Source organism: Mus musculus, chromosome 12 (assembly GCF_000001635.26).
Source record: "Mus musculus strain C57BL/6J chromosome 12, GRCm38.p6 C57BL/6J".
Lineage (NCBI taxonomy): Eukaryota > Metazoa > Chordata > Mammalia > Rodentia > Muridae > Mus > Mus musculus.
In genome coordinates, this window is record NC_000078.6 from 78,837,257 (window position 1) to 78,862,030 (window position 24,774).

At 41.0% G+C, this 24,774-nt stretch overlaps 2 protein-coding genes across 7 annotated transcripts in view; one reads left to right on the top strand and one right to left on the bottom strand.

Moving 5' to 3' along the window:
* Mpp5 (membrane protein, palmitoylated 5 (MAGUK p55 subfamily member 5)) overlaps window positions 1-3,458 on the top strand; it is a 91,833-nt gene extending 88,375 nt beyond the window's left edge. For 4 of the 5 annotated variants that reach the window (XM_030246824.1, XM_006516097.4, XM_006516098.3 and 1 more), the window contains exon 15: window positions 202-3,334. In XM_030246824.1, the coding sequence (XP_030102684.1) occupies window positions 202-378 (177 nt within the window). In that variant the 3' untranslated portion in view covers window positions 379-3,334. Of the gene's footprint in view, window positions 1-201 lie in introns of all 5 variants that reach the window. The other variant, NM_019579.3, reaches the window with a different exon arrangement.
* A 2,267-nt stretch (window positions 3,459-5,725) lies between these two features.
* Window positions 5,726-24,752, bottom strand: Atp6v1d (ATPase, H+ transporting, lysosomal V1 subunit D). 2 transcript variants are annotated; one of them, XM_030246956.1, is made up of 10 exons: window positions 24,619-24,752; window positions 24,163-24,380; window positions 19,971-20,088; window positions 15,009-15,088; window positions 13,216-13,283; window positions 12,484-12,528; window positions 11,140-11,243; window positions 10,511-10,577; window positions 7,970-8,048; window positions 5,726-6,354 (listed from the first exon to the last, which is right to left on the bottom strand). In XM_030246956.1, exons 2-10 carry the CDS (start codon window positions 24,201-24,203, stop codon window positions 6,213-6,215), a joined length of 744 nt encoding a protein of 247 aa, XP_030102816.1. In that variant the 5' UTR covers window positions 24,204-24,380; window positions 24,619-24,752; the 3' UTR covers window positions 5,726-6,212. The 2 variants fall into 2 exon arrangements, with proteins under 2 accessions (XP_030102816.1, NP_076210.1); NM_023721.2 differs by lacking the exon at window positions 24,619-24,752 and having other exon boundaries at window positions 24,163-24,382.
* Between the last annotated feature and the right edge of the window lie 22 nt (window positions 24,753-24,774).

Here is a 24,774-nt window from a genome sequence, read left to right on the forward strand (position 1 = left end):
ATAAAATGAAAATACATGAGAACAAAATGTGCTATAAACCAGTGTTTAAACAAGAATTCTAAAGATGCTAATGTTACCAAGGTGGCTCAAGAGAAGGGTTGGGAAGGCACTCTTGAATCTACAACAGACTGGAAAGCCATGTAGGAACCCTCCTGACTCATCCTGTATTCTGTACTCACAGTCTTTATGCTTTCCTTGCAGCCTGAAGAATTAAGGGAGATCATTGAGAAGACGAGAGAGATGGAGCAGAACAACGGACACTACTTCGACACTGCAATTGTGAATTCAGATCTTGATAAAGCCTATCAGGAATTGCTTAGGCTCATTAACAAACTGGATACTGAACCTCAGTGGGTGCCATCCACCTGGCTAAGGTGAAGGAAAGGACTGTTCTGTGTCATCATGATGAACTTTATTTGGCAAACCGCCAACAGGAGGATAGCCTTAACGCTGAGAGTTCATGTCTTAAACTAGTGAGAAAGGTCCATTAGGCAATTTGTACATAACACTTCCTGCACATTGCTTTAGGGGACCTTGACTTGTTTGGAGACTGAAAATGGAAACTTTCTTCAGAGCATTTTTGATTTATCCTGGTAAAACCTTTTGTTTTCACCTTTCTGACTCTTTGCCTCTGGGTCAGATGTCTATAAAAAACATGTATGTATATATGCAATAGTCCATTGTCTCACATAGATATGAATATTAACATTATTTAACATTTAACTTAAATGACTTCATGGGATTGAGAGAAGGGGCTGTGCTTCTGTGCGCTGAGAATAACAGTATTTTCTTAAACAACTGACTTGGTCATCAGAAATATTTCTTAAAAAAGAAAAGAAAAAAGGTGCCACTTTAGTTTGGAGCAACTTTTTAAGTTTAAATTTATTGGTTTTATCTTTTCATTCTGAAAATCATTCCATTAAAAGTACTAGTTTTGCTGGGCATGGAAATGCACGCCTTTAGTCCCACACTCAAGAGACAGAGGCAGGTAGAGCTCTGAGTTCAGGGCCAGACTGGTTTACAGAGTGAGTTCCAGGCCAGTCAAGTCTACACAGAGAAACCTTGTCTCAAAAAACCAAAAATAAAAAAATAGAGAATGCAGCCTCCAGTGTAGTTACAAGTATACAAAAGATGCTGACATTTTTAAAGATAGAATTTTCCAAATTACTTTATTAAATTGTGATGATTTGATAGTCTTGACTCCTTGTTCTGATAAAGAGTTCATATAAAACTATGTTGACCATTAAAACTTCTTCCTTGTGATGCAAATTTTTTTTATGTCAGTGAAAGGACATAACACATTTGACAGTTTCTGTATTTTCATATCTGAGCACAGAGTTGTATCTATGACTGTGCTATATAGTTATCAAACTGGAAATCAGTACTGTATACTGATATTTAATAGATTAATAAATAGTTGTGTTCTGCATTGGAATAAAGTTTTATACATACATACACACTGAGGAAATACTGACAACTAACTTAGAGATCATAAGGAAGTAAGTCATTGAGCATTTTAGAAAAGGACATCAGGAGTTTTATTAAGCGTGTACAGACAAGTTTTTATCCTAACAGTCTTCCTTGTGAGTGAAATACAGCAGCTTGCTAAATCTTAAATGTTCATGCTAACGGGATTTTTGTACTGTCTCTTTAGCTATAGCTTTAAAATTGTCTACAAATCCACAAAGAAAGTTACCTTGTAGTCGTCTCAAGCCTTTAAGGAGAATGTTCTGTGTGACAACCAACCTCAAATGTGAATGTCTTGATTTTATGTAGCTACAGAATTTCATGTTCCCAAAACTAAACACTGGAATGACACTGATGTGTCACTTAGCACAAGCAGTTGGTGTTGATGTCTTGTCAGTGCTGTTTGTGTCTGATTTCTCTTCTGGATAATCTTATTGGAACAAATGTAGAGTGTTTGTGATGTCTTTTTATGTTCAGTTTTGCATGGCTTTTGTAGTTGGCTGGCAAGTGTGTCTATTAGAAATACTTTCAAAATAATTTTCCTTAGGAATAAGCACATTCTTGGGTTGAGGGAAGGAATGCTATGCTATACGGTCTGAAGTCTGAACACTCCCAGTTTACAGCAGGAAAAGTTAACGCCTTGTCAGCACTGACGGTCAGGTCACTTAGCACGTAAGGGATTAAATCTGTCCAGGTTTTCACTGGTTTTCCCCTCAGGAATGAAAGGTAGTCTATGGTCAGTAGAGCTTTGTGATCTGCGTGCCGACCAAAAATACTGCCTGGTGAGACTTGGTGAATACCTGTAACCCTATAGGAAGATCTAAAGTTTAAGGCTGGTCTAAGTTACATCAGACTATCTCAAAATAAATAAATAAATATCTTTTTTTAATGAGAAAGAAAAGCATGGATGAAAGGATGAATATTGGATTTAAGTAAAGTTTTAAGTTAGTGTCAGTGGGGCTATGTGCTATCAAGACTCTCACACAGACCTTTACAGCAGAGCCTATACCCAGGCACTTGCCATGCCACCATGTAGTTTTTGACTGAGATTCTCCAGGTCAGCGAGATCCTATACTTTACTTGTAAGTCATGATAGGATAGTGTACATCCTGAGCTTTTGTAAATCCTAATGGTTATGAATGTACTAATGCTCAACATAGTCCTAAACAGTGAAAAGTTAGCCTCTGCTTTAAAAAAAAGCCTTGTTTTACCTGTGATTGTATGCCATTAGGGCCAATTCAATTTCCTATCCCTCTGTGGTTCTGACTGGAAACTGCTGTGCCAGGAAGCCCTAGCCACTTACAGAAAAATCGTGGTTGGCTGGGAACACAGCTCAGTCGGTAAAGTATCGCCTAGTATGCACAAAACCCTGGCTGTGGCAGAAAGCCAGCATGGGTGTTCATGGGTGTAATCCCAGCACTTGGAAAGTGGAAGCAGACAGATCTGCAGCTCAAGGTTACCATCAGCTACAGGAGACCCTGTCTCAAAAACAAAGTAGGTAACTCCAGCTAATGACATGTCCCCGGGAAATCCAAACAAGGAAGTACCTTCATTTTTTTCATACTTAAGAATAAATAGGTAGTACTTTGACTTGTCCACATTAGCTTTCTGTGAAAATCTAGTGTATGGATTATTTTCCTTCTCTCATGGCCTAAGGAGTAAATATTGATAAGGAATGATTTGAATGTAATTTTTTCGAATGTGTGGAAAATATGAAGCAGGGATTTATCCTTAATGAAGGTAGCCACTGACATTTGTTGTTGATCTCCCTTTGTACTGTCTTGTTTCTGCACTCGTCATTTTGAGATATTATACTGCACAATGTATTATAAAAATAAAAAGTAAAACTATATTTCAAATTGTAAAAGCCACTGGACACTTTCTTATGTTTATATCCAAGGTCTGTGTACATATAGACTACTCTCCTTCAAGGGATTGTCAGGATCAACACTGCTGGAAACTCTTAGGTGGAATACAAATTACAGTGTAAATGTGGGGTGTCCTTTATTGGCATAGATAGTCCTGTTTATTGGTTGGAACAAACAAGCTTTTTGTTGTTGTTGTTTGGTCTTGATACACAGTCCTGACTCTTGGAACTCACAGTTCTGCCTGCCTCTGCCTCCTGAGTGCTGGGATTAAAGACATGCACCACCACCTCTGGCCTTTACAAGTATTGAAAATAGCCAATTTAAAGTTGTTAGCACAAAACCTGAGAGGGAAGAGGTATAAAACAGGCAGCCAGGAATTGAGGATGTGGGCTGTTAGCACCTAGTGTACTTCTCCCACTGTTTATCACCCAGAGGGGTCACACCACAGTTTTGACGACTGGCTTTTCCACTCCTGATTTATCCCCTTTGGATCAGCTCACTTCCACTCCCAGAACTCAATAATATTTACCCACTATTTAATCTTGACTTTTTAATGTGAAACCATAGGCCATCTAAAGTTTTAGCTGAATGTGATGGTGTATGCCTACAATCTCAGCACTTAGGAGGCTGCAGCAGGAGGATGCTGAGCGCCAGACCACCTGGAGCACAGTAAGACGGTCTCTCAATAGGAAATCATCTGTAAGTCTGTGGACAGTTTAAGCACCAGAGCTTTACTGCAGCTACATGAGAAATTAAAATGCCTTTGGTCCAATGCTTTCAAATATATGGATATCAATCAATCAATCAATCAATCAATAAGTAAATAACCTAAATGTGGCTATCTTCAAACTAAAAGCAGTACCTAGTTAGCTCAAGGATTGTGCCTTTGAAATCAAGATCCCCTGGACTTGGATTCATTCCACCTATGCTATTTAACTTATATAAGCTGTTCAATTTCTCCATATGCACAACTGAAATGGTACAATTAACACCTCACAAAGTAACTTGCTGAACAATTCATTGTTACTGTGTGGTGTGTATATGCCACAGGTCACTGCACAGTTCACATGAGTCAGTTTTTCTTTTCATCATGTGGGTCCCAGGATGGAACTTAAGTTGTGGGATTGAGCCATCTCACTGACCATACAAATGTATCTACTTAATTTTTTGTGGTGTGTGTGTGTGTGTGTGTGTGTGTATATGTGAACTTGACATTTTCTGTGAGCTACATCTGGTTTCTTACAAATCAGATCCTCCCCCACCCAGAATCCCTATAGATAAGAACAACCCAGAAGTGCATGCTTATAATTCCTGCATGGGAATGCCAGAGACAGATCCCTGCAGCTTGTTAGCCTGCTAGTCTAGCCTGTTTGGCAAGCTCCAAGCCAATGAGATTATCTCAACAAAGATGGACAGACAGGTCTAAGGAACAGCTCTAAAGGTTGTCCTCTAGCCTCCATGTGCATATGCAAAACGTGTATTTGCACATACCAAAAAACAAAAACTTAAGTGAGTAAACTTTTATGGTCAGTGAGATGTCTGCCCCTAAATCCCAACTGCAGTTCTATCCTGGGAATACACACACACACACACACACACACACACACACACACACACACACACACACAGCTTTTTATAAAACTTAAGTTTGACTATTTGGGCTTAAATTCTAGATTCACTGTCACCACTTTGTAGCTTTAATTTAAAAGCAATTAAGCTCCCCGTGTCTCAAGTCTTTCTTTCCTCTACGGAATGGGCTAAAACACATATTTTTGGACTTGGGGTGTGTTTAGCATGAGACTTGAGTAGGCTCTGTAGCACCAGTTTTAAAAACAAAAAAAAAAACCTTCTCATGATTTTGAGAACATAAACACACAAATCAGTAAGTACCTGGCAAATAGTCCTAAATGTTTGCAGAATCATTTAGTATCTTTACTGTGGTAGCAGTTGGTCAGACTCCGTTAATGCTGGTGTCACTCTCATAACCAAGAACTGTCTTGCCCAGGCAAGCCCAGAACACACAGAACTGGTTACACTAAAGTCTGAGTACTCACAGATAATCAGGCCAAATTAAGCAATACTGAACCTCAAACACCATTTGGTCTGTCCACTGGCATATTATCTTCATAAAAAAAAAAAAACAGCAAAATGCTATTGCTCCTAAGCAAAAGCTATCTGATTAGTCCAAAATAGGAATGAATATTGTTCTTAGGTTAGGAAGGAAGTATTAAGAAGCCTACATAGTACTAGTGGTCACTTATTAGTAGCCCAATATGCAATAAACTATCTCAAATCTAGTAGCACACTAGATTGGCAGGAAGGTCAGTGATCTGAGCATAAGGACACAATCACTATTCTTAGCTAATTCTCAAAAAGAAAAAGAAACAACATGTTTTTAAAATCATTTTACTCTGTTCATAGGTCACATTTAAATGGGCAGAACTGCTTCCATTACAAACACATATCGTGCAAAGAAAAATAGGTGAAGAATTGAGCCATAGGAACACAATGGCTGTACAGCCTCGGACAACAGCGGCAAGGTTTCCAAGTGGGTAGGAAGGAAGGTTGCTCACAGCCTTTGCCTGCGACCATGAATGTTTATAGTACATATTTCCTAAAGTTTTAAACAGATCGGTCAAACAATTGTAAATAGAATAATATGACACTTTTCACAGAGGAAATTCTGTAGGTTGCTGGGCAGGTTTTGCAAATCTCGGGTTGCTGAATTATGATGCAGGAAAAAGTCTTACAAGGCATTCTGATAAATCTTACAGCCAGAGAAATTCATATGCCAAAATAAATATCCACACATACCGAACCTACACACTGAGTTAACATGGAGCTGATGCTCAGTCTGAAGGGAGCAGACGAGGGCAGCTATTCGAACAGCAGGTCTTCATCCTTCTCTTCAGCCAGCAGGTTGGCAGGCTCCATCACCTCTCCAGCTGCTCTCCGCCGCTCCAAGTCCTTCTCAAATTTTTCCTTGATAATCTTTTTCTTCTCCTGTATTTTCTTTAACCTGCAAGAAGGGGACTTTCTGAATGCTGTTTCAGTGCATAGAAACTCAATGTCTTCAGTTTCTTTAACTAGGCAATGAGCATGGAAAACTAGATTCTGACTTTCATTTTCAGTAATTTAAAACTCATTCTCAAAATATTTGAGAATAAACACTAATATCTGATTGCAGTAGCCCTATACCCTATTCTATATTAAATAAAACTTGAAATCCATTCTGCACTGGAACAGATTTTGAGCATTCCGCTTTTACATTTTTTGAGTCACTATAACCCTAAACATGAATGATAACGACAGTTCTACTTTACACTGAATTGCTCCAAGAGCTAAGAACAGCATGCTTCCCTAAGCACACCTCTCGCTTGCCCTCCCTCCACTGACGCAAGCTTAGAGCACAATCCCTTTGTTTACTATTTATTTCCCCATACTGCTCTAAATCTTCATAAACAGCCAGTGGGCATCATCATTTCTCAGCACTAACAGAAATCCGCCTGCCTCTGCCTCCCAAGTGCTGGGATTAAAGGTGTGTGCCACTACTGCCTAGCCACTCTTTTGTTTTAAAGAATAATCTTACTACTTTTTCTGAGAGTCATAAATTTTTATGCCATGTTTAATCTATGTGCAAAACATGACACTGATCTCTACAGCCTTTGAAAATATAGTAGTCCTGCTCTCTGCAGGGGATACATCCTAAGACTAGCAGATCTGAAAGTCTGTATATTATGCTTTTTCATGCATGGTCAGCCCTTTGTAACTAAACTTTCTATCTGTATACTAAAGCAAATGTGGTTAAAAATTGATAAAGTTGGAGCTGGTGAGATGGCTCAGTGGGTAAGAGCACCCGACTGCTCTTCCAAAGGTCCAGAGTTCAAATCCCAGCAACTACATGGTGGCTCACAACCATCTGTAACAAGATCTGACGCCCTCTTCTGGAGTGTCTGAAGGCAGCTACAGTGTACTTACATATATAATAAATAAATAAATCTTTTTTAAAAAATTGATAAAGTTTAATTTGAAAATTAAGTATAGTAAGGTATTAACAATTATTCCCATAAGTCAAAAACTTTCACCTCTTAAACACAGCACCACTGTGGTGACAGCCGATACCAGCTCTAATAACAGATGTGTACTAAGTGACTGACAGCAGGTAGTATACAGGGTGGGTATGTTAGATGAAAGGATGCTGCTTCACCTGTCAGCAAGGGACCACAAAGTCTCATGCTACATAGAAGAGCATACAATTGAAAACCCACATATTAGGTCTCTCATTTTCTATTTCACATTTTGGACTGCAGTTAGCCACAGTCAACTGAAATGAAAATCAAATGCAGGCAAGGGGGATTACGTTTATAATTTCTGCTTTCAGTTTTCTTTCCTCTGAGTGTGTATTCTAATATAGCCCAGGATAGCCTTAAGCAGCTTACAGTCTTGCCTTCTGAGTTCTGGGATAATAAGCAAGTACCACATGCCCAACATTTATTTCTTGCTTTTTATTTAACAAAACAAAATACCAACTGTGCTTATTCCAAAGTTCATTAAGTACATTAGTCACTGAGCAAACCAAACCTGTACATATGGAAAACAAAACAAAAAACCAGTAAGTGCCAATTTCCACAAACCTATAGAATTCTTCTCGCTCTCTCTCATCCAGTTCTGTGATGATATAGGCAAGGGTGCGTTCAATCCGGGGAATAATGACTAGAGTTTAAGAACATACATATGTGAGAACTTAACCGCCCTTTAAAAAGATCCCAGTATTTATCTGAATAGTACTTACTATTTTCTAATTGTAGCATTAATGTACACCTAATGCAGTAAACTTGGGAGAACAAAACAAAGTGAGACGCAATCTAACCAAATAAAATTACCTTGTAAATATTTTTGGTATGTACCTTTCTGGTATCTTTTCTATGTACAGATACCATATTGGGTCAAAACAGATCCAACACTAGACTCTAAGTGTACCTAAACAGATAACAGTAAGCCACAGGTGTTACTTTAAAACACACGAGAACTATGTTAAGTGCTGTGACTGTTGTGTCATTCAGTTCTGCTTCACATACAGTGTTCCTATTCTTCCGGAATGTGAGCTCCCCAAATTTGAGAACCTTATTCATTTTGGGTTTTTTGTGGGAGTTCAGACTAACACTATAAACAGCAGACAAGAAATATGTTTCAGCATCCAGGATCTAAAAATGGAAGTAGAAACAATAAAGAAATCACAAAGGGAGACAACTCTGGAGATAGAAACCCTAGGAAAGAAATCAGGAGCCATAGATGCGAGCATCAGCAACAGAATACAAGAGATAGAAGAGAGAATCTCAGGTGCAGAAGATACCATAGAAAACATTGACACAACAGTCAAAGAAAATGTAAAATGCAAAAAGACTTTCAACCTAAAGTTATCAAAAAAGATAAGGAAGGATACTATATAATCATCAAAGGAAAAATCTACCAAGAACTCTCAATTCTGAACATCTATGCTCCAAATGCAAGGGCACCCACATTCATAAAAGAAACTACTAAAGCTCAAAGCACACATTGCACCTCACACAATAGTAGTGGGAGACTTCAACATCCCACATTCAGCAATGGATAGATCATGGAAACAGAAACTAAACAGAGACACAGTGAAACTAACAGAAGTTATGAACCAAATGGATTTAACATATCTACAGAACATTTTATCTAAAACAAAAGGATATTCATTCTTCTCAGCACCTCACAGTACCTTCTCCAAAACTGACCATATAATCGGTCACAAAACAGGCCTCAACAGATTCAAGAAGATTGAAATAATCTCATGCATCCTATTAGATCACCACAGACTAAGGCTGGTCTTCAATAACAACATAATAGAGAGCCCCCATACACATGGAAACTGACCAACACTCTACTCAGTGATAACTTGGTCAAGGAAGAAATAAATAAAGACTTAATGAAATTAAGCGTTTAATGAAAATGAAGCCTCAACATACCCAAACTTATGGGACACAATGAAAGCAGTCCTAAGAGAAAAACTCATAACTACAAGTGCCTCCAAAAAGAAACTAGAGAGTGCATACACTAGCAGCTTGACAGCACATCTGAAAACTGTAGAACAAAAAGAAGCAAATACACCCAAGAGGAATAGATGGCAGGAAATGATTAATTAAACACAGGGCTGAAGTCAACCAAGTAGAAACAAAGAACTATACAAAAAAAAAAAAAAAAAAAAAAAAAAAAAAAATCAACCAAACCAGGAGGTGGTTCTTTAAGAAAAATCAAAAATATCAACCAACCAATACCCCCAGAACTCCCAGGGACAAAACCACCAACAAAGAGTACACATGGAGGGACCCATGGCTCCAGCTGCATATGTATCAGAGGATGGCCTTGTCGGGCATCAATGGGAGGAGAGGCCCTTGGTCTTGTGAAGGCTGGATGCCCCAGTGTAGGGGAGTGCCAGGATAGAGAAGTGGGAGTGGATGGGTTGGTGAGCAGGGGGAGGGAGGGTGAGGTAGGGAGTTTTTGGAGGGAAAACGAAAGGGGATAACATTTGAAATGTAAATAAAGAACATATATAAAATAAAATAAAAAGAAATATGTTTCAGGAATAAGGACGTAGCTCAGTGACAGAATACCTGCCTAGCCTGTGCTAAAAGTAATAATGTCTACAAATATTTTTAGATAGTACTATTAGGGCACCAGCTGAAGGAAGGTCTTTCTTCAGGCCTTGCTCCTTTCTTACCTAAGAATAAATGTTTCTTTTGTGGAAATTGAGTTCTTCAACCAACAACATTGTTAACAATATTTTACTGTTTTAAATAATAGAATAAAAGATAAAATAAATATAGTAAAATGAGACAACAGCCTAAGGTGAGATTTAAAGATAAATGTTTAGTGTTTTTTAAAAGAAGATCATTCAACCAATGGACAGAGGCTAAGAAAGCACTAAGACTCTCAAGGAACAGAGTCTCTTCTCAAGTAACTGCATGAATGATCAGAGGCGCTTGAGCGGTGGTAACCTGGAACTCCCTCATGACGCACCGTGTGTTTTCTCTCCTCACTGTGACAGAAGCCCATCTTACCTTTCAGCCTGGTGTGCTGGGGTAGAATACTAAAGCTGGCAGGGAGGGACAAGGGACTGAGCAAAGGACCTCCCAGAAGCTCTGACTCACCATGCTCAATGGCATTAACACGCCTGTTGGTGATTTTAATGGCTTCATCCAGGGTAACAAAGGAAGTCTAAAATAAAAGGACAAATTAATAACAAGCATGTCTCCATGATCAGCCAAACCTGTACACTTGGCCCCACTCAGACTTGTACAAAACATTTGGGAACCCAAAAGACAACTAACTTCTTTTCAGTCTACCTTAGTGAAAACTCACTTGAGATTTCTATACAACTAGTGGTATTTCCATGGGGAAACATTCCCTCATAGCCTAGGTACGTATTAACTGGACACATACACAAACCATGTTGTATTTACGTTAAGTCTGGTACTGACCATTGCTGTTCTAGTAGAGTGTCTAGTAGAGTGTCTAGTAGAGTGTCTAGTAGAGTGTCTAGTAGAGTGTCTAGTAGAGTGTCTAGTAGAGTGTCTAGTAGAGTGTCTAGTAGAGTGTCTAGTAGAGAGTCTAGTAGAGTGGAGCTGTACCACTAACACATGCATTTTATTAATAAAAAGCAAAGAAACCCATCACTTCAGAAGTCAGATCATTAGGCTTGTTTCACACAGGATCATTTGAGATGAGTGTCCCATGTGACTGCCAGAAGCCAGGCTGGGCACTCTCTGCTGCAACCCACCTGCAGGGAAGCCAGTTCCACCAGTAGTTCCACTGCTTTGGCATAATTCCGCTTTAGTTTAGCCAGCTGCTCCCCACCTCTGGCTAAACCGGTCAGTTCATAGCCTGAAAGAGCCGGTCAGACAACATTTTTAACTAGAGAGTAGATAATCCTCCGAGAATTCCCAAAAGGAAGATAATTCAGAAGAATAACAAACATAGAAAGAACTCCACTAACTCCTGCTACATGCAGATTCCAAACACAGAATGCCACACCCAGCTCGCAGGAGCAGGCCTCCACTACCCCACAGGGCCTCAGGGGCAGACCAAAGACAGTCCCACCTGAATCTCACTTGGTGAACCAATGACTTTATAGGCTCATATTACAGAGGCATGAGTTACTTGGAGAACTATTGACCCCCAAAGTTGCTTCACGGGAAAGTCTCCCCCTAGCAGTTAACTTTCTCATAGCTGTACAGTTAGACCCCACTTCAAGTTAGTCTTCCATGCTCTATCTACTCTAGCAACCCTAGAGACCACGTATAGCTAGAACAGAAATGCATGAGGGATGGCTAGAATCTCAGCTAAGGATCTAATCCCCTTCTGAGGGAAGGTCCACAAGCCTGACCTTGAGGGTCTCCTGCAGGCTACCACAGCTTCTCCAATTGGGATAGTAATTGCTGGGATTTGTATAGATTTTATTTTATAAGACTACTAGAGAAACTGTTAAGGACAGAAGCAAGACGTGTGTGTGTGTGTGTGTGTGTGTGACCTGTGCACTGGAGATGGAATCCAGAACTAAACACATGACAGACAAGCTCTACCACAGAGCTTCATCACTAGCCCAAGAGGGGACACATTACCACTGTACAAGCTTGGTGGATGAGCTAACAGTGGCCAATGTCATTAGCACAAGGAGACTTTCTGTACAGGTGACAATTCCTTTACTATATGACCCTCATTTAACACTATACACAATTCAGTGAACAAGTTCATGAACCAATGACACAGAAGTAGCAGAAGAATATTTTTATATGGGAAAAGTTAAATACTTTGCTTTGAGAAAAATAAACAAATGTTACTTAGCCCCACAAATGCTGCCGAATTAGGAAAGGAAAATTCCAAAAAGCTTGGAATAAGCTAAAACTCTCTAGAAAGACCCAGCGTTCAGAACGTGTCATAGAACATAGATCTTACTCTACTTTTAAAAGACATGAACAAGAATTATAAAAAGTCCATGGTGAATGCAGCTTAAGGAAAAAGGCAGTGCAGAAGTCGAGTGAACTGGTTATAATATTTTTAAACAGCAAATGACTACCACCTCTATCTCTCAGTTACTATTACATACCTTAGGATCTGTACTTACTGTCAGTTCCTTCGTGGTAATGTTCAAACACTGGCAAGGTAACACCTGTTAGAAAGATAATGAAGATGTGTATATGGACTCACAGTCTGGGCTGGAAGTACTTTTTCTTTCTTTTCTTCCATTGGCTCTGGTTCCTCTGAAGCAGACTATGTAGCCCAGGCAAGCTGTTTTTCTTTTTAAAGACAAGATTCTACTATGTATAGGCCAGGCTAGCCTAACTAGCTCAGTTGGTCTCTGCCTCTTTAAAAGGGTGCTGCTTTCTATACTAAGTATCAAATACTAGAAATATTAAATCAAATACTAAAAAACCCAAGAGATTAAGTTTAGAACTATAAATAGTTTCAAGTAATATACTTAAGAATTTATCTTCTCAAGAGCTTGTTTCTTCTCAAAATTAAAATTATCCTGAGTACTAGAACTAGGTTGCGAAACTTTTTTTGTTTGTTTGGGGGTTTTTTTGTTTGTTTGTTTTTCAAGACAGGGTTTCTCTGTGTAGCCCTGGCTGTCCTGGAACTCACTCTGTAGACCAGGCTGGCCCCAAACTCAGAAATCCGCCTGCCTCTGCCTCCCAAGTGCTGGGATTAAAGGCGTCACCACTGCCCATCTTGTTGCTAAACTCTTAACATGCCATCAACTTGTTCCATATTTAAGAGAAACTGGGGCTTTGTCATGCAACTGATTAGCTGTAAACTGTCCCCTTTACCCCTGCAAGGATTAGGGTTGGTCATTTACCTGCTACATTGTCTTTCTTTGCTCTGATCTTCACTTGGGCTTTATTTACATTTTGGATAACTGTGGTGCTGGGGGGGGGGGGGGAAGAGAAAGTCTTTATTTAGTCTTGTTTGCAAAAATGACTCTAAAAGGACCCACTGGATGTTGAAACCAGGAATAAGAAGTCACAATATGTGTCAGTAATCATCTTTTTTTAAGATTTATTATTTATTATAAATATATAAATTATAAACACACACACACACACACACACACACACACACGAGCTCTCTGTCTTCAATGACACCAGAAGAGTAAATCATATCCTATTACAGATGATTGTGAGCCACCATGTGGTTGCTGGGAATTGAACTCAGGACCTCTGGAAGAGCAGTCAGTACTCTTAACCGCTGAGCCATCTCCCCAGCCCCCAGTAATCATCTTTATTCCAGAAAAGAAAACTCACAGAGTTAGTAAAGGCCTCAGTGCAGAACTAACAAGCGCTAACTCACTAGCCACAGGATAAGCAAATGTAAAGTAAGTGGACGGCCTGTGTTTTCAGTGAGTGGACATGTGACTTTAGAGGATGTATTCCTAGCAGTAAACTTTCTTTCTTTCTAGGTTTACTGTTCAGTTGGTGAGCTGTTATTTACAGTCTTTATCCTAACTTTCTTCTGATGTCGTCTAACTCACCATCTATTACAAAAACAAAGAACTTTTCCCTTAGCCACACAAAATACACTACTATTGGTCCCCCCCTTCTGCTGGAAAAGTCAGAACAACTAATTATATTATCCTACTCCATCAGCCTACTGCACTAGCAAACACTGAAACCTGCCACCTAACTAGCTTCAGGGCCCACCGGTGTAAGGCCTTCATGACAGGAAACACTCCTACGGCAGGAAGGGCCCATGTCATCACAAGAAAACAGCTTCCACCTCTGTCTAGCCAAGTACTCTCAGGAACACTTCCCCTTAAAACCGGGGTAACACCATTACCTGCCTCACAGAGTTACTAAGAGAATCATGAGGGAATAAACTGGCACAATCTATTTGCAAACCGGTATGCATTCTTTGTCAAGCCATAATGATGTGATAAAAGCCATAAAGCTCTCAACTGAATAATGGATTCCATTCTCAACAAAAATGTATCCTAAAAACATGAAAATATTCACAGTCATTCCCTCAGATTCAAAAACCTAGGATTCAACTCAAAGACCCAGCACTAGGAAAAATGGTTAACAAACTGTAAGATTTCTTAGGGTACAAACCTGTGAAAAAACATGGCAAAATGTTAAATGAAAATGGGCTTCAAAATATCAAGTTTTCTGTGCTTGGCACTTATAAAAAAAACATTAGAAAGATAAGAGGTGGGCTAGTGAGATGGTTCAGTGGGTAAGAGCACCGACTGCTCTTCCAAAGGTACTGAGTTCAAATCCCAGCAACCACATGGTGGCTCACAACCACCCATAATGAGATCTGATACCCTCTTCTGGTGCGTTTGAAGACAGCTACAGTGAACTTATTCTAATAAATAAATCTTTGGCCGGAGCAAGTGGGGTTGGCTAGAGCAAGCAGAGGTCCTAAGTTCAATTCCCAACAATCACATGAAGGCTCACAACCATCTGTACAACTAAAGTGTGTACTCATATACAAAAAATAAATATATCTTTTTTAAAAAAAAAAAGATAAGAGGCAGTTAAGGTTATGACATTAGAAGTATCCCTATTACTGTACCGTTTATCTTTCTACATTTTTTAATTAATTGAACCTGAAGGCACTGGGTTTTTTCAAACACCTTGTTTGTCATCTTACCTGAAGTCCCCTGCTGTGAATTTGGCCTCAGCCAATGAGAAGGCAGCTTCTCTCATCACTTCACCCATCAGCATTTTAGTCTAAGAAAGTACAAGCCAACAACAGATTCAGTCAAGAGCTTACAGAAAAGTCATGCCATAACTAGTTCCTTTTACTAATCATCAGTCATGCCATAACTAGTTCCTTTTACTAATCATCAGTCATGCCATAACTAGTCCCTTTTACTAATCATCAGTCATGCCATAACTAGTCCCTTTTACTAATCATCAGTCATGCCATAACTAGTCCCTTTTACTAACCATCAGTCATGCCATAACTAGTCCCTTTTACTAACCATCAGTCATGCCATAACTAGTCCCTTTTACTAACCATCAGTCATGCCATAACTAGTCCCTTTTACTAACCATCAGTCATGCCATAACTAGTCCCTTTTACTAACCATCCGTATTCTATGCTAAGTATAAAGCATCGGCATCAAACCCTGACTTGATTATGAGAAACTCCAGGTCTGATCACGGTCCTGATGATGTCATAAAACCATGAGCACTAAAATTAAAATAAATTCACTGACAACCACCAAACTGAATCTAGCAAGGCTCACTTATTCTTGAATAAGTACATGTTGACTCGCTCAAAGTAATCTTCTAAATTCACCCAGAGTCCAAAACCCCATTGGCAAACTGGCTCCAGAGTGCAGCAGAAGATGTAACACTGGGGAAAGCCAACTTTTTTTTTTTTTTTCCGAGACGGTTTCTCTGTATAGCCCTGGCTGTCCTGGAACTCACTTTGTAGACCAGGCTGGCCTCGAACTCAGAAATCCGACTGCCTCTGCCTCCCAAGTGCTGGGATTAAAACGCCACCATGCCCGGCTTGTTTTTTGTTTGTTTGTTTTGTTTTGTTTTGTTTTTTAAGAGAAGAGAAATTGAGTCATAAAAATATAAAATTAGCTGAACAAACATTAAAATAAACATATCTGGTATGAGATTGATAAGAAAGAGAACAGAGTATTCAGAAACAAGTCTAGGTCTATGAAAGAATTTATTATACTAAAAAGACCATTTAACTGTCCATCCATTCACAAAATGACAAATCCCTACCTTACAACATTCTTCCACCAAAAAAGACCTGTCTGTAAAAGAGGTCAATACATTTTCTCCTCCCCTCCCCTGTGTGTGTGTGTTAGAGATGCGGGGGAAGGAAGCGGGGAGGGAAGGGAAGGGCAGGGGAGGGCAGGGGAGGGGAGGGCAGGGGAGGGGAGGGGAGGGGAGGGGAGGGGAGGGGAGGGGAGGGGAGGGGAGGGGAGGGGAGAGATTGGTTTTCCTGCTCTATAACTCTCCACTTATTTGCTGTCTCTTGAAACTGGAGTTAAGCCAGCAGCTAGCAAGTCCCCACCCCACCTCATCCACCTTGAGTTACAGGTTCCTGGGATCATGCCTAGCTTTTTCCATGGGTTCTAGGCATTTGAACTCAGGTCCTCTGGCCTCTGCAGGCACTTACACTCACATGGACATACCCACAGATACACACATGCACACATAGTGAAAATTCATCTTGAAACACATGCACAATGAGCAGATGGAGAGGCATACACCTGGAACCCTGGCGTGTAAGAGACAGAGACAGGAGATGGTTTAAGGTCACCCTTCATAGCTCACAGCTTTGAGACCAGCCCAAGTTATATGGAAATGTTGCAAGAAAACTAAACCAAAACAAAAATTATAAGCCAGGTGTTTTGCACCTATAGTCATAATTATTCAGATTAATAAGTCCAAGAGAATTGCTTGAGCCCATGAATTCATGGGAATTTGGGCAAAAAGGTAACTCTCAAAATAAATAAGCAGTTATAAAGTACAATACTTTCCTAGTCCTTTGACGATTTCTAAACCTTGTATAATTTAGATCTCTAAGAAGTCAGCACAGGGCTCCCACCAAACCCCAGCACTGGACAACTAAAGCAGAAGGGCTGAAGTAAGGTGGGCTCTACCCAGCCTGTGACTGACATCCAGGATAAGAAAAGTGAGAGAGGGAAGACAAAGGGCAAACTTTATATTTAAGAAAATAAAACTTAAAGAGCTTTAGTTGTAAAACAAAACAAAAATAAAATAAAATAAAAAGCCGGGCGTGGTGGTGCACGCCTTTAATCCCAGCACTTGGGAGGCAGAGGTAGACCAATTTCTGAGTTCGAGGCCAGCCTGGTGGAAGAACACTTACCTAGCACATATAAATCCCTAGATTTAGGTCTGAATCTAAGGAATTCAAAAATCTCAATTGCCCTTTAATTTACAGATACGAGAAAAATACTTTTAGTGTTTTATACACTTACTAGAATATATAATGACCTTTTTTTTTTTTTTGGTTTTTTTCAATGAAAAGAAACTCACCAAAAGAATCAAATTACCAGTGACCATGAAAATCTGTACAAGCTCACACATAACTGAAAATAGCACAGACTGAAGACAACACTTCAGCACAGCAGACTGGCAACAAATGAAAACTTCATTACTACCCATTAGGAAAGATGTACGAAAACAAGCAGAAGTTAATTATAAACTAGTATTAAATCTTGGCAGTTACCTATAACTTGGAAGAAGAGTACAAAATTATTTTCTGGAAAAATGTTAGCATATATGCACAAAATGATTTCAGCATTTCCTCCTCCCAAGGCACGATTAAGACTAAATACTGGACTACAGCCACATCATTAGCCATTATCCACAGTAAAAGACCATACTATAAAGACTTAGACAGATTTTTGTACTGATATATAAAGTTGTCTATGTTATGGCACAGAGTAGGGGAGAAGGAGGAGAAGGCAAAAATACTACTACTGTTTATTCAATACTACTGTTATTTTAAAATCCATGTGTATGCACAAAATACTGGGGGGTCCAAGACAGCTCAGTGGTACAAAGCACCTGATGACTCTAGATCTTGATCCCCAGAACCCACATAAAAGCCGAAAGGGCTAAGCACAGTGCCAAACATCTTTTTGTTATTTTGTCTTCCCACTCCCCACCCCCAGAGCTGAGGACTGAAACCAGGGCCCTACCACTGAGCTAAATCCCCAACCCCAGTGCCAAATATCTTTAATCCCAGTACTTGGAAGTAGAAGCAGGCAGATCTCTCTGAGTTCAAGGTCAGCCAGGTATTCATAAAGAGTTCCAGACAGGGGGCTGGAGAGATGGCTCAGCGGTTAAGAGCACTGACTGCTCTTCCAGAGGTCCTGGGTCCAATTCCTAGCAACCACATGGTGACTCACAACTACCCGTAATGGGATCCGATGCCCTCTTCTGGTGTGTCTGAGAACAGCTGTATGCTATACACCTATAGTGTATGCATATACATTAAATAAATAATTCTTTTTAAAAAAAGAAAAAAGATTTCCAGACCAGCCAGAATTATATAGTGGAAATAGAGTACTGAAAAGCCCTGCCTCAGAATAAAAGAGGACACATAGCATACACCTGTGGTCCCAGCACTCCTGTGGGGACAACAGGTGGAGCTAGAAGAACCCTCTGACCAGCCAGCCTGGAGTCCACAGGTCAGCAGCAGATTCAAGGAGACACTGCCTCAGTAAGATGGAAGGCAAGAGCCAAGAAAGTTGCCTTCTGACTCCACACATGTTCTCTGGCCTGCATATGCACATAAGCTACAATAAACAAACTCATATTTAGAAAGTGGCAAAACTAACTCAGAGAAATAAGAGAGAGGACTGCTAGAGGCAAGGAGACCTAGCAAGAGAACCTCTAGTTTTGAGAATGATTCTGTATAATTTATATACTATTCTGTATAATTCACAATTTACCCCACCCACCCACCCAAAAAATCTCTGAACAGAATCTACTATGAGCTGGCACTATTTCAGGAACTGGATATAGAATACTGAAAAGACCAAGTCCTTACTCTGTGGAAATTAAATTCTCTAGTAGGAGTGAAACCATCAAATAAGATAATTATCATTCAGTAGTGTGTAGCAGCTTTAGATAAAATGAAGAGATATGACACAAGTAAAAATAGTAGTCGCTTCAGATTGTATGATCAAACAGCCCCTTTGATGAGATCAGAATGACCAGAGAAACCAGTCAAAAGAAGTTCTAGGGAGGGATGGAGAGATGGCTCAGCGGTTAAGAGCACTGACTGCTCTTCCAGAGGTCTTAAGTTCAAATCCCAGCAACCACATGGTGGCTCACAACCATCTGTAATGAGATCTGATGCCCTCTTCAGGTGCATCTGAAAATAGCTACAGTGTACTTATATGTAATATAATAAATAAATACATCTTTAAAAAAAAAAAGAAGAAGTTCTAGGGAGCTAGATACAATCTCTTATGCCTGGAATCTATCATTGAGAGACTGAGGCAAAAGAACTGCTATAGTCCCAGACTATCCTGGCCTACAAAGCAAGGCCTGATCTCAATTTAGAAAGGACCAAGGTAAAAAGCACTTTAATCACAGAAAACATAATGAAAAGCCCCTGGAAGGGGACATGAGAAAGAGCACCCCACATGAGGTGAAAGAGGCAGGCACAACAGTACAGATCAGAAAATGTGGCTCTGTACATGACAGAGTTTGGGTTTTATAATGAACTCTCTGAAACTTAAATTTCTGTGTGTACATTTGCCTACATAGTACATAACAGTTCTGTATTATTATACCTATTATAGAGGTATTATTATTTTTGAAAGGAGAAAAGTTGACTTAAATAATATCAAGAAAAATTAGGAAGGAGATATTTACCTATGCAGTAAGGTATACATTTAGCATAAATGAAGCCCTATGCTTAATCCCCAGCACCAGAAGGAAGGAAGGAAGGAAAGAAGGAGAAGGGAAGGAAAGGGAGAAAGGGAGAAAGGGAGGGAGGGGAGGGAGGGAGGGAAGAAAAAAGTGCCCAAGTGCCCAAGGCCATACTTGGTTTTCCTTAGATGTATATTAAGTAGATACCCTGCTCTAAGCAAAGTTCTACCTCTATTATCTTCTTCAGGATCTGTCGAAATCGAAGAGTTAAGGCATCAGACTTTTTCTTCAGAAGGTTTCGACCAGTCTGTGCTCCTTTTAATCGAGCCTTCATGATGGTCTGTGCCCTACAGAGAAAAAAAAAAAAAAAAAAAAAAAAAAGCAAACATATTTATTGCACCACTTAAAAGATACAACAAATGCCACCATGAGAGAGAGATCTACATGCTGTTTTATATGAACTAAGAACTGAACGTGCTCATTCAGGTGCAAAGAACGTATCTATGAAGCTCTCACAAAAACTGAGAATGGCTTTCTTTGGAAAACCAGGCTTGGGAAAATCATGAGCTTACTTTTTTACGACTGCATTTTTGTATATTCTACACTTTATCCACAATGATATATTATATTTCTATTACTGTTGTAACAATAAAGTCATAAACAAAGATCTTATTATCACTGGAGGTCAGGCAGACAGGAATTTGAACCAGATTTGATTCTAATGACTTACCCAAGACTCAAAAGAAGGCTTAACCCTAAGAGCACTAGACCCCAGTTCCACAGTGCATCCCTGAAAGATGTTACATTATGGCACTTGAACAGTTTTCCATCTGAAAGGGTAGTTAGCAGTGGGTGACTGCCGTGACCCTCCCACCAGAGTCTAATCCAGTGAAGCTGGTTCAGTTTCCAGCCCAAGCAAGAGCTAGCCACACCAATGTGTATACTGAACATTCTGCACTGTTGACACTAAATACCAGAATTAAGACTCAAAAGATTGGAAGAGGGGCTGGGAAGATGATTCAGTGCGTAAGAACACTTGCTTTTTGAGCATAAGGAGCCAGTATCCAGGAGGAAGCCCGAAATGTCTGCATGTGCCTGTAGCCCCAGCACTGGTGGGCAGAGATCCTGAGAGCACCCTCATTAGCCAGTCTAGCCCAAACCACAAGCTTACAGTTCCATAAGAGACTGTCTCAAGGCAAAGAGGGGGAAAGCAACTGAAGAAAAAAACACTAGACATCCTGTTTTGACCTCTACAGGCACAAGCACCCACATACTTGAATGCAACACATACACACAGGAAAGGGGGGGGGGTGTGGATGGGAAGAAACTTAGATAAAATTTAAGTTAATCCCAGCACTGCAGATTCCTACAAGTTTGGAGCTCATGGATGAACTGACGGATCAACTAAAGGTCGTTCTAGATGACTGTACCTCTGTAAATGGAAAGTTTTCAGTTACAGAGACTAAAGAGCTGGATAGGGAGTGGTGAACAGCTGTAAGCCAGCACTTGAGACCTGAAGGCAATAAGACTGGAAGCTGAAGGTCAGCCTGGGATATATAATAATGAATTAGAGGTGACTTGCCTAACAGTTACAAGAACCAAGATTTACCTGACTTCTATTAACTCCAATTTTTGTGCCTTTTTCGCCCTTGAGACAGTCTTATGTATCTCAGGCTGGCTTTGAACCCCTGGTCTGCAATGCTTCAGGCATGTGCCACCACACCCAGATTTATGTAGTATTAGCAAGTGGTGGCCAGGGTATTGTGGCCAAGTGCTCTACCATCTGAACCACATCCCTTTTGGACCTCCTTTGTTTCCATCCAGACTTGTTTCATGTTCTCTGGTGATACATGAAATGAAAGCAACATTCCACAGGACAATACTACCAAGCGAATGAAGGAGAAACCAAAACCAGTACTGTGTGATCTGGACCACGGCAGCTGTTGAACCTGCTCTTTTCTGTTTCAAAGCTGCTTAGCCCTAAAAAAAAAAACAAAAAACAAAAAAAAAAAAAACAAAGAAACAAGAAGTTTGACCTTCAACTAAAACATTGACTTTGTCTCCCGTTGAATCAAAGACATCTGACTATATGACAAAGAACCTGCTGTCAGGCTTTGGGGAAAATATTTACTTCCCACCCCTGACTTCCTCTCAGCTAGCAAGCAGAGTGCTCTCAAATAACAGTTTTCAGGATCACAAACCTATCGTTTCGAGCCGGGCGTGGTGGCGCACGCCTTTAATCCCAGCACTTGGGAGGTGGAGGCAGGCGGATTTCTGAGTTCGAGGCCAGCCTGGTCTACAGAGTGAGTTCCAGGACAGCCAGGGCTATACAGAAAAACCCTGTCTCAAAAAACCCAACCCCCCCCCCAAAAAAAACCTATCATTTCTCCTGTCTGAGCCCAAAGAAGCCCATTTTTCACCTTGTAGTCTTAAATTAAAAGTCCCAAAATAAAAATAAAAACATACCAGCATTACAAATAGTGATTAAATATGGCCAGACATTATTTATAACAGTAAGACCACTAGCAGCAAAGCAAAAAGGTGAGCGCCATTCTGGCTCACACAGGTGTGCCTGGGCACTTTAAAGAGCATGAGTTGCACTCAGGCAGGCTCAGAAAAGGGAAAGTCCACCTGTGGCTGTGTCAACTGTGCCTGCTCTCTGACAGGAACAGAAGTCAGGATTCTAGCCTCCCACAGAGACACAGAGACCCTGTCCTGGTTGATTACCTTACGAAGAAGGGTTCTCTCAGATCCCTGACACATTTATGAGTTAGATAAACTATATATTCAATTAAAAACCCTTTTTCTTTCAAAGAGAGGTCTAGGATCTATCAATCAGATGTCAGCTAAAACCAGTATTTAGTTCTCCTATGGGCTTTGAGTTTTGTTTGTTTGAGGCAGGCATGGTTATTTCTACTTTTAGGTGCTGGGGATTCAACCCAGGGCCTTTTGTATGCCAGGCAAGAGCTCTGCCTCTGAGATATTACTCAGTGGCATTACAGTTGGGGCTAGTGGCTGGGGAGTGGGGAGGAGAACTGTGGTCATCCTAGGATATGTCCTTGTGTTTCCAGAAGCCACCCTGGAATCGGATGTCTCAGTAAAGTTTGGATGGGGCCATTACATGCTGGCTTTGGGATCACCCTAGGGTCGTCCTGATCTTTAGCTGTTTCACGAGCACTGCACTTCCCCACAGCTGGCAGGTTTGTACAGTTAGTATAACTTGCCATTTCAAAGCCATTGGGGAGAAGGTTAAAAGTGTTTTGTTTTGTTTTTAAATAATTAAACCCTTTCATTCACTCAGAGCTACATATACCCTGGCAGAGACAGAAACTCATTCTGTGGTTTAAATGAAACTATTTAAGAGTCCTTGGGTCTATAAGTAAAAAGGCATAGGATAAGGTAAACAATACAGTCTGTCTCTCTCTCTCTCTCTCTCTCACACACACACACACACACACACACACACACACACACACACACGCAAAACCCTAAACAGGCCCCAAAACAGGACCACAGTGAGAGACCTAATTATCAGAATAAAAACTGATTTCCTTCTTCAGGAACAATTGAAGATGAGAGCACAAATACCCTTTTCTTTCCACAAGTTATTATATGTATTTGAGAAAACTTCAAGTTTTCACTTCATCACTTCTCCTAACAAGGATGTTAACCCAAAGCAGAAAGGCGGCCTGTAACTGAGCACATCCCAAGCAAGGGTTCAAGGAACAATTTTCTGTGGACCTTCTATGCATTAAAAAGATGCCTCCTTCATCCAGGAGACAGCCCAAATAAATACCCGCGTGACAGTGTCATGAGTGACACTTGCTAGACGTAAAGAGTGCAGTCATCACAGGGCTATAGGAATACCTCAGAAATGCAGGGATATCTTCCCACAGCAAATAACACTTGACGGGATCCAAGACTGAAACCTACAGCTGCGAGAGGGTGACACATTCAATGTCACTTTGGCTGAGGGGCCTTCTAGCTGCTTCCCTGTCACATAACTTCCCGTCTGGGAGCTTTGGTCAGACCTCAGCGTCTACATCTCAATCCTCAGCAATGATGAGCCCTGGGAGGTAGAGATGGCGCCGACGGCTCAGTTATGTAAACTCCGTGTGTGGCTCAAAGGGTGTGCGGAATGAGTGAGTAAAGGCATCGACCTCCAAAAGCTGCCAGCAGGTGAACCCCCTTTTCCTGTGGACTGGAACCACTTTCTCCGGCCTCTTCTCTCAGAAACAGCAGGGGAGGGGAGCGTTGGAAAGAAACCTCGCTCGGAACTCAGAGGAAACGAAGACCCTGGGGAAAGCTCAAGGAGCGACCCAGAAACCAAGGAACCTTGCTGGTGGCCAAGGGTACGCAGGAATGCGCGCCGGGAAGATGTGCCTGAACACGGTTGTCGCTTGTCCTAGTCTTTAACTTACATTCGCGAAGGGAAGATTTCAATCCGGTCTTTGCCCGACATCCTGACGGTGACTCGGCTCGGGCCCCCCGGCGAGACAATCGGGACCGCAACACCTCCAGAACCGGTTACCCCAGTGCCCGCCTCCACGGGAGTCAGCTGACCGGGTCACTTGACAACTGCGTTGCTAAGAGGCAACCAGGAAACCGGTTCCCACTTCCGGTTCCTGTTGGGCGAGGACTGAGGGAGGGGGAGGAGACGGAATGCCCGGATGTGGAAGCGCGCACAGTCCGGAATTCCGGGTCTCTCCACCGCCCCTCCCTCCGGCGAGTCGCCGGCACCCAGCACGCTCTGAGGGATGGGTCAGGAGAGGATCACGCTCCTCCTCTTCCTCGGCTTTCCGCCATTCGTCACAGCGCCCTCTCTTGGTTGACTAAAACTTAAAGCGATCATCCTGGAGCAAGAAACAGAAACTTACCTCTCCTTTAAACCTAGCAAGTTCCCTCCGCAAAAAAATCTATAAATACCAGGGGCAGTGACTCTTCAGCTCGTCCCTTGGTTCACACCGCCCATATTAGGAGGACCAAGACTCTATGGTTAGTGGCAACGAAGGATCCTTTTCTGTCGGCGCCTG

Excerpts from the sequence above, each read along its gene's own strand:
- Atp6v1d (XM_030246956.1), bottom strand. The coding sequence starts at position 24,203 with ATGTCGGGCAAAGACCGGATTGAAATCTTCCCTTCGCGAAT. Across the intron at positions 20,089-24,162 it reads GAAATCTTCCCTTCGCGAAT|GGCACAGACCATCATGAAGG; the intron begins GTAAGTTAAAGA and ends TTTTCTCTGTAG. Across the intron at positions 8,049-10,510 it reads TGTTAATGCCATTGAGCATG|TCATTATTCCCCGGATTGAA; the intron begins GTGAGTCAGAGC and ends CTTAAACTCTAG.